The 14,024-nt window shown below is 38.5% G+C and overlaps 1 protein-coding gene across 5 annotated transcripts in view; it reads left to right on the top strand.

Moving 5' to 3' along the window:
* The window catches only part of ttc3 (tetratricopeptide repeat domain 3), a 44,914-nt gene that overhangs the window by 15,598 nt on the left and 15,292 nt on the right, over window positions 1–14,024 (top strand). For 4 of the 5 annotated variants that reach the window (XM_076275295.1, XM_076275296.1, XM_076275293.1 and 1 more), the window contains exons 13-21: window positions 4,712–4,769; window positions 4,860–4,953; window positions 9,840–9,876; window positions 10,191–10,248; window positions 12,576–12,669; window positions 12,870–13,001; window positions 13,123–13,203; window positions 13,622–13,731; window positions 13,863–13,989. In XM_076275295.1, the coding sequence (XP_076131410.1) occupies window positions 4,712–4,769; window positions 4,860–4,953; window positions 9,840–9,876; window positions 10,191–10,248; window positions 12,576–12,669; window positions 12,870–13,001; window positions 13,123–13,203; window positions 13,622–13,731; window positions 13,863–13,989 (791 nt within the window). Of the gene's footprint in view, window positions 1–4,711; window positions 4,770–4,859; window positions 4,954–7,957; window positions 9,877–10,190; window positions 10,249–12,575; window positions 12,670–12,869; window positions 13,002–13,122; window positions 13,204–13,621; window positions 13,732–13,862; window positions 13,990–14,024 lie in introns of those variants that run through there. The other variant, XM_076275297.1, reaches the window with a different exon arrangement.

The following is a 14,024-nucleotide window of genomic DNA, read 5'->3' as shown; positions in this document are numbered from 1 at the left end:
CCCCTGTCACTCGTGGTGTCCCCCAGGGTTCTGTACTTGGGCCCCTCCTCTTTCTCGTATACATCCTCCCTCTTGGCCAGATTATTCGCAGCCACGGTCTCAACTTTCACTGCTATGCAGATGACATCCAACTCTATCTTACCACTCCCTCTCCCTCTGACCCCCCACCACGCTCCCTCACTGAATGCCTCTCTGACTTAAAATTATGGATGCAAAACAATTTTCTCAAGCTCAACACAGACAAAACCGAAATTCTGCTGATTGGCCCTAAAAGCATCCTCACCAAATCTCCCCATCTCAGTCTCAACATTGATGGCTCATCTGTCCACTCCACCCCTGTTGTTAAAAACCTTGGCATTCAGCTTGACTCCATCCTTAGCTTTGATCCTCATATCAAATCACTCACTAAGATTGCTTTTTTTCACCTCCGTAACATTGCACGCCTCCGACCCTTCCTCTCTGCTAGTGATGCACAGACTTTGGTTCACTCTTTCATTATGTCCCGTTTAGATTACTGCAACTCACTTTTCCTTGGTCTCCACACTAAAACCCTTCAAAGACTACAATATATTCAAAACTCTGCAGCTAGGCTCCTCACCCATACCAGACGATCAGCACACATCACCCCCATTCTCCATCAACTCCATTGGCTACCAGTTCCGTCCCGGATCAAATACAAAGTACTACTACTCACCTTCAAAGCACTCCACAACCTTGCTCTCCCCTACATCTGCGACCTCCTGACCCCTTACACTCCTTCCCGCTCACTCAGATCCTCTGACCAAAACCTCTTGGCTATCCCCCGCTCCAGACTCTCCACCCTGGGTGGCAGGTCCTTCAGTGCCTTGGCCCCCAAACTCTGAAACTCCCTCCCCCAACCCCTTCTTGCCTGTCCTTCTCTTCCTTTCTTCAAAGCACATCTCAAGACCTTTCTGTTTAATGATCACTTCTCCTCCACACCCAACACATAGTTCCTACAGATAACTTGTCTTTGTTGTATTGTTTTGTTTGTTTGTTATTGTATTTCCCTGCCTTTGTCTCTGTTGTATTGTTTGTTTGTTTGTTTGTTTGTTATTGTGTTTCCCTGCCTTCCTACTATGTAAAGCGACCTTGGGTTTGAGAAAGGCGCTATATAAAATAAACGTATTATTATTATTATTATTATTATTATTATTATTCGTGTAACTCTTGTGATAGCTGCACTGAGTAGTTGTTCGTAGATAAATGTGATTTCATATAAACAGCACTTGCCACATTTATAGCCTAGGCTACTGTCAATCCATCAAAACTTCGCAGAAATGTGCTCCAATGCTTTCGTTCTTATCCAGAGAATTGGGTTATTTGGTCCTGTGCGACGCTTTCACCCGCTCTGGTTGTATGCTGATTACGTCACTTTAGCATTGATTTCGGAAAAAAGTTTATTACTCAGCCGTTAAGTCAGTTACGAGGTTATGACGCCAATTACACAATGTTGTATTACTCCGAAAATAGAAAAAGTTCATATAAAGGCTTAAAACGCTTCAGCTGTGACGTTATTTGATGTCAAAGTGGCGCCAAAATTGAATGGGCTTCAATGGGATGGTTAGGTGAACTGGTCTACTATTTAGCCTCAGATCAGCCATAGTGTCTACGCTCTCCGAACGTTCGCCTACCCCCTTGGGTAAATCTCAGGAAAAGCAATAGGCAATAGAGACAGAGTCAATCATATACCAAGTGTATTAACAATGAGCTTCAATCATCAGCAGGGGAATAATGACAAGACCCATATGAAAAGATGGTAATTCATAAATCACAAGGTAATTGTGAAGCAGAAGTCCATCACTGGGATAACTCATAAAATAATAATAATGAAAAGAAATCAAACAATTGAGTCAGCAATCAATACGATTCCCACAAAACCCCAGGCTCATGTTCATAAACAGTACACAGCACAACTCACATTCATCACATAATACATTTCAAAGTTAGATAATTTCAGTTCAGCTATTAATTCACTCCAACACAACCAGACAAATCACACCCGACACCTTTAACCTCTGAAGGAGTTCAGTGACTGATTCGTCAGTCACCGGGAAGATAATTGCAGTCAGTATGTAGCATCAGACCCTGAGAAAACGTCCAGTGAAAGAAAGCCTATGTAGGCCTATAGTATCTGAATCCCCGAGAAAACTTACAATATACGATATTGAAGAATCTATTTATAGTCTCAATCCTTGAGCAAACGTTCCAGTGTAGAAGAGCCTATGCATAGTATCTGAATCCCCGAGAAAACTTTACAATGTTGAAGAATCTATTTATAGTCTCTAAATCCCGAGCAAACGTTCCAGTGTAGAAGAGCCTATGTATAGTATCTGAATCCCCGAGAAAACGGTACGGTCTGTATCTTCAGTCACAGACAACGACCAGCATACAGAAACGTCGACCACAAAACAGCTAGGCTGATTAAACAGCGTGTGTGCAGCAATTAGTCACCTGAGAGAGAGAGCCAGTTCGCAGAGCAACACCCCGTAGTCCACAAGTGCTTCGGTAGCCAAGTTCCACGTTATAATCCGTTTGGACACCAGTCATCCCAAGTTTACAAGCCTCCGTATACTTTAAGCCGCTACTATTAGTGAGTCGTCCTAGTCTCACCCGCAAGCGAATTGGCCGCCAAACAAGAAGACTTTCACAACAGGAAGTAAACGTGGCTATATTCTATGGAAGCCTACTAGGTCAATCACAGCCAGCCAATGACGTTTACTCAATCAGACTAATAATCAATAGGGACAAGAAAAGTTTCAAGTAGCAAAAATAGCACGTTTATAAAAGAGAGAATATGAGAGATATCAGCTTAAGTTTAGAAAACAGTTTAAGCCTACTCTTGCATAGTGAAGGATAGAGATAACTTACTATTAAAGAGAAATGGGTAAAGGCTGTTTAAGAAAATGGGCGGGCATGGTGAAGGCTCCATGACATACGCCACAACACACACACACACACACACACACACACTCTGGGTTCAGTATAATGGGACACCTTAAGGCAAGACAAGACAGGTGAAAACATTGTTTTTTCATTGCACTGGTCAATTTCGAGATTTTGGGCTAGTTTGCTACCTTAGCATGTATTCTGTCACACTACTACAACAAAAAAGTCCGATTTACACATTTAAGTGTTTATTTCATTACATTGTGTTTACTCACGCCTGTATATTTCTCCAAAAGTTAGCATTCTAACCTTGCATGTATTACCGCAACAGTGATCCAAACATATCATGTGTAGTACCGTTGGAAAGCTCTGTTTTTCCTGTACCATGCTATGCGGTCCATTATGGACACTTCCTTTGTATCAGCAACCAATCTCGAAAGTTGAAAGGCAAGTCTAGGCAGAGAACGGAATCTCATTAGCTTGTTTCAAGGCTGTTTTCTCAAAATAAATTTCCTTTCCCACTCTGAGCAAGAAATCTCCACTACAGAAGCTCTTACATACACCAAACTTTCTAGTCTTATGCTTAACTATATTTAGAAGGTTACAGAGGGGTTTGTTGATATATTATTCCAAGCCTGGTTTATATGACATTGTATGCCTAAAAACACAAAAATCGTTTTTTAAGGTTATTGACAGCATATTCTGATTTACAGGATAACAAAAGTAGATATCCAAAAATCCCTCTGATTTTCCCCCATCTAATATGTGAACACAATGAAAACATAATTTTGAACCTGGCTGTATCCAATGCTGAGATTTTGTGTTTTAAAATGTACATACAAATTAGTGCATATTTAATTAGATAATGCCTAATTTACATATGTAAACATTAAATTACAGAAAACTTGTAATACATGTTTTTTGTCATATTAATGTAAGTAATCAACTGGGGAAGTTTCATAGTGATATCTGCTTGTTAAAAATGTTACCCTATTCACCTGTAGTGTCTCACCTTAAAGGCCGTTAGGCTGTTTATACCTCTGTTTCCACTTATGTATTTTAGGCATGAATATAGCACACAAAAACTAAACCTTTGGTTCCGTTTTATAAGAAGCCAACTGTCGTGCTACTTTCACGAACAATAATAAAGTAGGGTAATTTTCTTGCTTTAGCTTGCTAGCTGTTTTATTTGCTCGCTAGCTTACCAGATTGCAGTTTCTCTAGATATAGTAACCACATAATCATGTAACCACTGAATTAATTACATTTACATCACTTGGCAAAATGAGAGAATGTGTTTATTTAGTCCTGTCAATTGTCTGAATGACTACACACTTACAGTAGCAGCTGCTATTGATGAACAATGTTTGTGAACCATTGGTTGTGGTGGTTGTTATAGTTACCATTCAAAAGTCTCCAGAGCATTGATATGGAAAGGTTATTAAACTTTTATTTTTTTTAAACCAGAACTACTTCATAGGTGTCCTATTATACAGAATAGCCAATTTGAAAAATAGAAATTCTTGTCTCCTGGGTATATGCATATAAGCATATAATACAATAATCATGTTAAAGGCACACTATGCAGGTTTAGGTATTTTGGCCACTGTAGATGTTTCACGATTCTTGCAAGATTTGTTGGGCCGCCGTTCTTGAAGTTGCATGGCTGGTTTTCTCGGTAGCAACTCACTACTATGTCTATGCTGTATAACTATGCTAGTTGAAAGATTCGCCGATTACAAGTTAATTTACCATTAAATTAGCAATATCTATAGCGAACATGTTGATTTATTTTCCTGTGTAGATGAAGAAAAGCCAGAAAGACCTAAGAGGACTGGAATGATGAAAACCTCAAATAAAAGGTTAGTTCTCTGCAAAGCTTGAAGCAGAATAAGCAGACACTTTGGCCTTGTGCTAAGTTTATCCTCATTAAAATGTGTTTGAAAATGCAGGTCTCACAGTGCTACATACACAGAGCGGCATTGTGATGCAGAGCCCAGATGTGAACCTGAACAAATGAATGATGAATTGACCAAAGAAAAAGAGGTAACGTACTGTGATCCAAGTTGTAAAATTTTATTCTTATTGCGGATGACTTCTATCAAGGCCACTGTAATTTGAAATCTACTATTCAATATGTTATTACTTAAAAAGTTGATCACAAAACAAATGTTATTACTGTCCTTTTTGTGATGAAAATTACGTGAATTATGTAAGGGATAATGGACGACGCGGTTATCAGAAGTGGTACTGCGGCCCCAACGCACAGTGGAGGGGCCGTTACACCTCGTCAGGCGCGGATCAACGCAAAGGCTAGATATGGCTGCACGTGTGCCAGCGTGCCGGGGGGGGGGCATTGTCCATAAAAAAAAAATTATAATTCATTAAAATTTACATAAGAGAAATTTACATGGCGCAAAATAAATATTTAAAGATGTAGTAAGACGCTGATAAGGTAAATATAGCGGTCAAATTTGTTTTCAAAATATACGTCATTCATACAGTTTAGTGAGAAAATAATGGAAAGAAAGTGTTGTAGCCTTTCTCTTTTAAGCCCCCCCTAACAACTAAAGAAAAACAAAATCAAAATCTCCTGCAAAAAATCCCTAAATTGACAGGATTTTCTAAGCCTGCTGAATCCAGTAGACGGACAAATCAAGAAACAAGGGACATTAACAATAATGATGATACCGATGGCGCCACAGATAACATGCTGGACCATCTCTTCAAACCCCTGGAAGAACAACAGTATGTGCCACTGCCACCACCAGCGTGTCAACAGTCAATGACAACTTTAGCCATGATGGTCCTCCAACCACTACGTCGTCCTGTAACCTCTCGGATCTACCCACTGTTTCTGAAGGGACTCCAAGACCCGAATATTCAAGCTCTACCATTAAAGGAAAAATCTGGCGAATTTTCACATAGATCTCCGCTTCCAGTAGCAGCAACTGGAATCCATGCATTTCCACAGAATTATTTTTGGAATCTGATCCCTTATCATACCTGTTCATTCATACTCGTCGCTCGACTTATCGTGACTAAATTCAAGATGGCGGCGAACGGTAAACTTCCTGAAAGTACTGTCTGTATAAATCGTCTTGTAAATAAACTACCAGTGCTTTTTCAAAGTTCTCAATGTCTCGTTTTAAATGTCAGGGCCCTCGGAAGTCGACCAATGAAGTGTGGAGTTACTTTGAGCCTCGTAAATGGTGTAAAACAGTGATTCATTTGCATGGCTAGCCCGAGGCACCTCCATTGAAAACCTGTTGGTAGCATCGGCTAACTAGCGCCAGATTTCTGAGTGCAGGGGACAAGCCGAGATGAGCTATGAGACAAAAGTTCACACTCGGTATCATGTTTCAACACACTTTAGGTCAATATCACACTGAACTTCTCCTTTAAAATGTCGAGAACAGTGTTATGACAATGCTGCAAACATGTCCGGTACTAACAGTGGCCTACAAGCACGAATCAGACAGATTAACCCCTTGGTTGAATGGGTACCATGCGCTGCATACACTCGCAATTTAGTTGGGATCAACAGTGTCAACAGCTGCTTTGAGACTCTTTTTTTTCTTCAATTTTGCTTCCAAATCCACACCTCGTTGGCAGACGATTACAGCTGGTTTGGAGCCTAATGAAAACCAAAGGATAGAGACTCTTAAAAGTCTCTCTGATACTAGATGCACACCCACTAGTAATGAAAGCACCAAAATTATGCAAACATTCAGGAGTCGCTATTAGAACAGTGTGAAGCTAAGACACTCAACTCAAAGATGGAACAATTAGAAAATGCTTTCTTGTTTAACCTATGGAACAACCTATAGAACAACATACAACGTTTTCACAGAACTAGTGCTGCTCTGCAGGCAGTGGTACTGGATTTATGCAATGCTGTCAACTAGGTTAGCTCATTGAGGGGTTATGTGGTCAGCCTTTAGGATGATTTTGGGAAATTTCAGAGTAGTGCAAAAAACACGTCTCTAACTGTCTCTCAAAATTACAAAGCAGACACACAGAGGCACAGAAAAAGAAAAACACAAGCAGATGAATCAACAGAAACAGACTATGAGCGATCAGGCTGAGACATTTAGAACAACAGTGTTTATTGCTATAATTTATCGGCTTGTTGCAGAACTGGAGTGGAGATATCACTCCTACAAAAACATTCAGCAAACCTTTGGATCATCCATGCCCTTGCAAGATCTTTGTGGCAAAGCTGCACATTTCCAGGAAAAATATGCTGGTGATCTTGAGGCAGATTTTGTGCAATTCAGAGAATTGTTTGTTAAGGAAACCCATAATGACCAGGACACCTCTGCAAGGTCTTGAGAGGAAGGAAACTGCAGTCAGTGTTTCCAAATGTTGACATTGCGCTGTGGTTCTTTTTGACTCTGCCTGTTACCAATGCCAGTGGAGAGCGCTCTTTTTACGAAACTGGGACTGGTTAAAAATAGACTGCGATCCACTACGGGCCAAAGCAGATTGAATCCCCTGTCTATGATATCCCTTGTAGTGTTAATTTCGTCAGACGAGACGAGAGGAAATATGTTCGTCAACGACCTTTTTTTTCATGACTAAGACGAGACGATGACGAGACGGCAGTAATGTCCTGAAACACTGACTAAGACTGTCTTAAGATTATTATTGTTGACGAAAAAAGACGACTAAAATGTTTTGCATGAAATAAAAACTAAGATAAAATCTCTCTTCATTTTCGTCTACAAAATGAGAAGACAGAATATCTAGCTGTTACGTTTTCAAAATATTCCGAATGAGTTCATACGCAACAGCTTTCCTGTAGGCTAGTCTACGTGCTGTTGCTGCAACCCTGTGGCTGCAACACGAAACTACATTGAACAAGAACACTGGAGATTTCTGCCAGAGTTAGCAAGCTAACTACCTAAGCTTTATGCCACAATGCTACATACCCAGAAGTTGAAGCTTCTCATACAAATTAACATCCCCCAGCGAGGCGGAGTAAAAACTGTAGCTCGACTTACCTGTGCATGTAAACATACTGACTGACAAAAAATCAGAATGAGTAATTATAACAGACGAGTAGCCCTGTGGACACACAATATTGTTGGAAAATTGAGATGTGTGAAACACTATTTGACTCAAATGGTAATCAGAAATAATTTGTTATAAAAAAAAAAAGACTAAAATGTGTTGACTAAAACTGACTAAGACTAAGATACCTTTAGTTTTCTTTTTACTAAAACTAGACTAAAATGACGAGACTTTTAGTCGACTAAAACTTGACTAACAAAAATGATATTTGAATGACTAAATATGACAAAGACTAAAAAGGACATTTCGTCACAAGACTAAGACTAAATTAAAAATAGGTGACAAAATTAACACTAATCCCTTGAAAGTGATATACTGTGGGAATCGGGTTTTTCAAGTCTTATCAATGACTTCTCTGGAAGAAGAAGCATGGAAGAAGGACTTCTAAAGGAAGATGCAATATTCATGATTGCTGTTGCATTATTGGTGTTGATTATTATGGTCTTCTGCTGTAGCATATCAAATGGCATTTGTTTTATTACAGAAGCTAGTCATGTCTTGCTAATTAGTTGTCTTTCACAAGTATTTTGTGGAGTACTTGGGAGGTTCAGTTGGAGAGAGATGGAACTAATGACTGGCCTTTGGCCGAAGAAACCATCCATTTATAACTAGTAATGGCAGTTTGTCCTGCAAGTTGAAAAATGAGTTGATATGTGGTGAAAAGAAGTATATCTACAAACAAGACAGTTTTAGCAATTAAAACATTTAAATTATTGCAACAAATGAACACAATGCAAGTGGCAACAGTGGCATAAGTGGGAAAATGGACTCTGCTGCGTTTGGTACACAGAAAGTAATGCACTTACGAGGTGCATTACGAGTACCAACTCAAACGTGCATTACTTTCTGTGAACAGACTTACCCACGAGTCATCAGTAATTTCATATATATATAGGAGAGTGAGCCAATCAACAAACAAGCCTATTTAACATTACACAACATGACGCAGGATGCAACGATAATGCATAGTTGTCTGGCGGCAATCTCAAGCGTGCTGCATGTTGTACTGAGGATCTCTAACGGCCTTCCTTCATGGTACCACATGTGCTGCCAGTAGTTTGAATGCCCAACCACAGAACGAAAGCAACAAAAACAAAACCTCCAACAAAACAGCCTGCGCACAAAAAAAAACAGCATCACCAACAATGCAGCTTTCGTGAGGATTTCACTGGGGTTGTGAGGCAGCCATGTTTCTTCATCTGCGTTTCTTTGAATTAGGCCCACAACACCTCCAGAAGGCTCAACCTTAGTGTCTGGCATCCCAGACTCACTCCCTTCCACACTCATAATGGGTTCTCTATCAACAAATTATTTTGTCATTCCTCTTCGTTGCTGTCACCATTTATGATCCGATCAGCAACATAGCCATACATACCCTTTATGCAGGCCCCCAGAAATGGCAACACATTTTTCTTCTTTGTTGCTGTGGTCGCTTATGATCCGATCAGCCACATAACCAGACAAACCCTTGATTTGGGCACCTATAAATAGTGACAAATTTCAGAAAATGTTCAATCAATCCTCTTTGTTGTTTTGATTGTGTATGATTCTGTCAGCAACAACGCCAGACAAAAAGCAAGCCCCTTAATTCTATTTATTTCTATTTAAGTTACTCTGTGAAGTCTAAGAATCTAAGAATTTCCTTACTGTTATTGATATGACATCTCTTATCAAGTATGTGGTGATAAACTTGAACTTAAACTTTTTACTGTATAATTACTACCGTCGAGAACATTCCTACTCCAACTTGATTGTTCGTCACGCTGACTACATTAGACCCCCAAGACTGACAACAGTGTTTATGAGAATGTTGTTGTTTACTTCTTGTCTTATGTCTTGTTTATGTACCGAATTAGGAAGGACAGGACCCGATGAGCAGTGAAGGCTATCCTGGTAGTATGATTTTTTCCCCCCCAACTTTCAGTCCATTATGGGAATTAATTAAAGCATAGTAATGAAGGGGATCAAAAATCTGACAGATCAGATTTGTCACTCGGGAAATATTTTATGTGTACGGTTAGTCCCGTCTCCACCTAATGTCATGACTTTTTCAAAGGCAATCGGTACTACTCTTTCATTATTGGTGTATGTCTGGTTCTAGCATAGCATACAAAACCCTGTTGAACTGGTTATACTTGATAATTTGATTAACTAAAGGGTGTGTCATGTGTGCTTTGTGTTTCGCTCTTGCCATGTTGATTTCATAGATGAATCTGACAGTGGGATACACAGTAAAGGTTGCGAAGAGACCAAAGAAACGAAAAGGTAATTTTCTACATTAAAATTTTGTTAATAGCACAGTTGTTACCGGAAAGGATTAGTTGTGTCTTTATATCAGATCTATCAAAACTGTTCATGGCATAGTGAAACTACTAATGGGAGATCTATGGGCAAGGACCCTGTTGCTAGATTTTGCACACACATAGGCTACTATTTTTCTTGCTTGTGAATTTCTCTTTGATTATTATTGTTGTTGTTGTTGTTGTTATAATACATTTTCTGGGCATGAAGAATAAACACTATGTTATGCCCAACAATTATTGCTGAAGAACGACTTTGGTGGAAAAGTGTCGGTTTAATTTTGATAAATTATTGCTTTTTTAATAATAATAACACAATGCATCTATATAGCGCTTTACAAGTTACCCAAAGCTCTTTACAGTGAAGGGGGAACCTCACTAACCACCTCCAATGTGTATCACCCACCTGGGTCATTATGTGCATAACGTTCACCACACACCAACTTGAGGTGGAGAGGGAGGGGATGATTGAATGAGACAATTGCACTGGGGGATGATTAGGGGGCCAGATTGAATAAGCCATGTTGGGGAATTGAGTGTGTTTACTTGCCATGTATATATTAAATGTTTTAGAAAGGCAGTAATCTGTTTTAGAACAGTTAATAGTAAAAGTCAAAGGTACATTTATTTATATAGCACATTATCATACATAATCGTCATTCCATGCGCTCAACAAAAAAATAAAATAGAAATAGACAAAATATAAAAGAAGAAATAAGGGGTCTGATTTGGTTCCCTGTCATATTTCCGTTGTGTTACTTTTTAGAGACTGTTATATCTTGATTCTTCTGTTAAATGAAGATTCTCCTTTTCCTCCTGTAGGTTTTAGTGATACTGCTCTGGTCAATTCCAATATATATCTATATAGGCCCTTTTCTCAAAATTATATTTTTCTCATATTCTGTGCCACAAATCTGCACTTCAGTAACACTTATACCAAACTTTTATTCCTATGTAAATTCTAAAAGTTTTTACTGAAGGGTTTGTTGATATCATTCATAGTCTGATTTAGATTATATTCTAAATCAGTTCTGACTATAGTATTTCCTGATCCATGGAATGATAAAGCTGACTATGCAGTGTTTAGATTTCTGTTTTGGAAATATATGCAAAACATTTGAATAGGTAATGCCAATTTTCAAACATGATATTTCAGAAAACTTGATAGGACAGGTTTCAATAAACCCGGACAGGTTCATGGTGATATCTGTTAGGTACAAATGGTTAAAATAAGTAAAAGATTTGTGAGATAGGTGTAAGAAAATACAAAAATCGAGAAATTTTTCTCCAAGTTCAATCACCTGACTCAAACCGGTGATTTGTTTTCATGGTTTGTTAATCCATCTTGCAATGCTTCCTTCTTGTCTGGTCTGCTAAAAAATCTCGGTAACACTTTACTTGACGGGTGAGTTCATAACACATTCATAGCAGCTGTCATAAACTGCACATACAGCATTCATGACTGTTTCATGAGACATGACTCAACATTCATACCAAACCTTTCATGAATGTGGAAGACTAAAAGTCCAACAATTGCAACGCAGCATTGCCGTTTTTGTTCCAAACCTCTTACCTGATCACGTCACATCTGAGTCAATGGGCTACTCCAGTGCCAAAAAGACAGAACATGGTTTGTTTCATAAAAATGTATTTGTTTTATGATGTAACCTTTGCAGATGATTTCTCATCTTTTACTACTGGAAGTGTCCAACCATTCCAGGTTACACCAATACGGGTCAGCTGAATGTAGGCTAGTTTACCTCCCAGTGTTAAACTCGGTGATTACGAATACTTCACAACTTGTATAAGAAAGTGACATTCGATGTAGACTTCATAAGATATTCATGAAATATTTACAAAGGCTGGAGAGGTTAAATTAATGGTATCCAGGTTACACAAATACGGGTCAGCTGAATGTAGGCTAGTTTACAAAAACGGCAATGCTGCTTTGAGATTGTTGGACTTTTATTTTGAGAAGTTGTTGTCGTTCTGTCTTCCACATTCATGAAAGGTTTGGTATGAATGTTGAGTCATGTCTCATGAAACAGTCATGAATGCTTTATGTGCAGTTTATGACAGCTGCTATGAATGTGTTATGAACTCACCTGTCAAGTAAAGTGTTACCAAAATCTCTCATGAGACCTCACTCTACCTTTAGAAGTTAACAGATGAGCTTAAATAAGCTTTCTTGTTCTTGTATTTTGCACTCAGATTTTGGTCAAAGAATATGCCGACTACTGTGATGTTCCATACATACTACTACATGTACTACATACTTACTTTTGACATTAGTCTTTTTAGTGAAATGAAGGAAAGGAAATCTCATGGAGCAGAATCATACAACCGAGAAAAAATGAAAAGCAGAAGTTCAGCGTTAGAGGAAGAGGTAGTGTACCTGCACATGATGATTATGAGCCAATAATGACATGAATGTACTGTATGTATAGTGTCCTGGGTTTATAATGAATGACTTAAGCTCAGATAAAGATTTAAGTGGTATGAGGTATAATTTAAACAGAAAGTTGCAGAGAGGGCATGATCTAATGAAATACTATGTTGCTATATCGTAATTCTTGATTTGGTCAGACTGCGGATCTAAAGGAAGAGCTGGCCTGTGCTGTCCAAGATGCCCATATGGCCCTGACTGAGAAGCACTGGTTCAATGCAAAACAGGCCTTCTTCCATGCTCTTGACATACTGGACTCTAATTTTCCACAGGTATTCTAAATCTATCCCCAAAAGCTTTATATAAACTGAAATTGTATAAATTATTTTGGTAAAGAGGGGGGAGTGGTTGCACATTGCTGTATTTGCTTTGACAGTATTGTTTTTCTTATAGGAATTGAGTGTATCTGAGCTTGACAAACTCCTTCTGATGTATGGATATGGGACAGCTCTTCTGGAAATTGGACAGCCACAGGTGGAATATATAATATTCATTTGCAAATTAAAATCATGAATCACCTGAAAATAAATAGTTTTGTCCATAGGTCCACTGAAAACTCATGTTTGTGGAAACACAGATTTTGATGTTTCTTTCTGTAAAGAATAGAAAGGATGTACCAGCCAACAGCATGTCTAGTCAAATGTATTCTATACAATGGTACTAGACAGTGCATGTTTCTTTCAATAAAAGATGTGATTATAAAAATGTTCTGTACTCTAATGCTGTTGAACCCTTTGGACAGGATGGTGAATATTATCTACTTAGTTTTCAATATCCTTGTTTTTAAAATGCTTTCTCTTCCAGCCTTTTGGAAATTATTTACAATATGTTGTGTTGATTTTAATCTCTGAATGAAAAAACACTATTGAACTTGAAACTATTATTTTTGTAGGAGCTAGCCGAAGCCAGAAAGCAGTTTCTCCAAATTAGGTCCAGTTGTGATGGAAAGTTTCAATACTTGGTTAGCTATGGAATGGGAAAAGTATTTCTGAAAGAAAATAGGTAGGGACTCCTTAAATATTTGTAGTGTTTGTTTAGATTCAACTTTCTATGGTCATACAAAGATGTATTATGATTAAATGCCTGTAGTTTATGGTTTTTTACATTTATTTTGGCTGTGATTTACTTAATAGGTTTTCAGAGGCTCTAAACCAATTTTCGGAAGCACTGCTGGAGGTTGAGAGAAAGATAAACTCTGAAGAACTTATATGGCCAACCACAAATGTCCCTGTTAAGGAAGCCCTGATGAAAAATATAAGGGTAGTTATTGAATTGGATTCAGATTGAAGCCTCTG

Source organism: Alosa pseudoharengus, unplaced genomic scaffold, assembly GCF_046254945.1.
Source record: "Alosa pseudoharengus isolate Yale_2024_CS ecotype anadromous, Long Island Sound unplaced genomic scaffold, YU_APseudo_1.1 YU_APseudo_1.1_scf_8, whole genome shotgun sequence".
Classification (NCBI taxonomy): domain Eukaryota; kingdom Metazoa; phylum Chordata; class Actinopteri; order Clupeiformes; family Clupeidae; genus Alosa; species Alosa pseudoharengus.
This window is presented reverse-complemented; position numbering and strand designations above follow the sequence as displayed.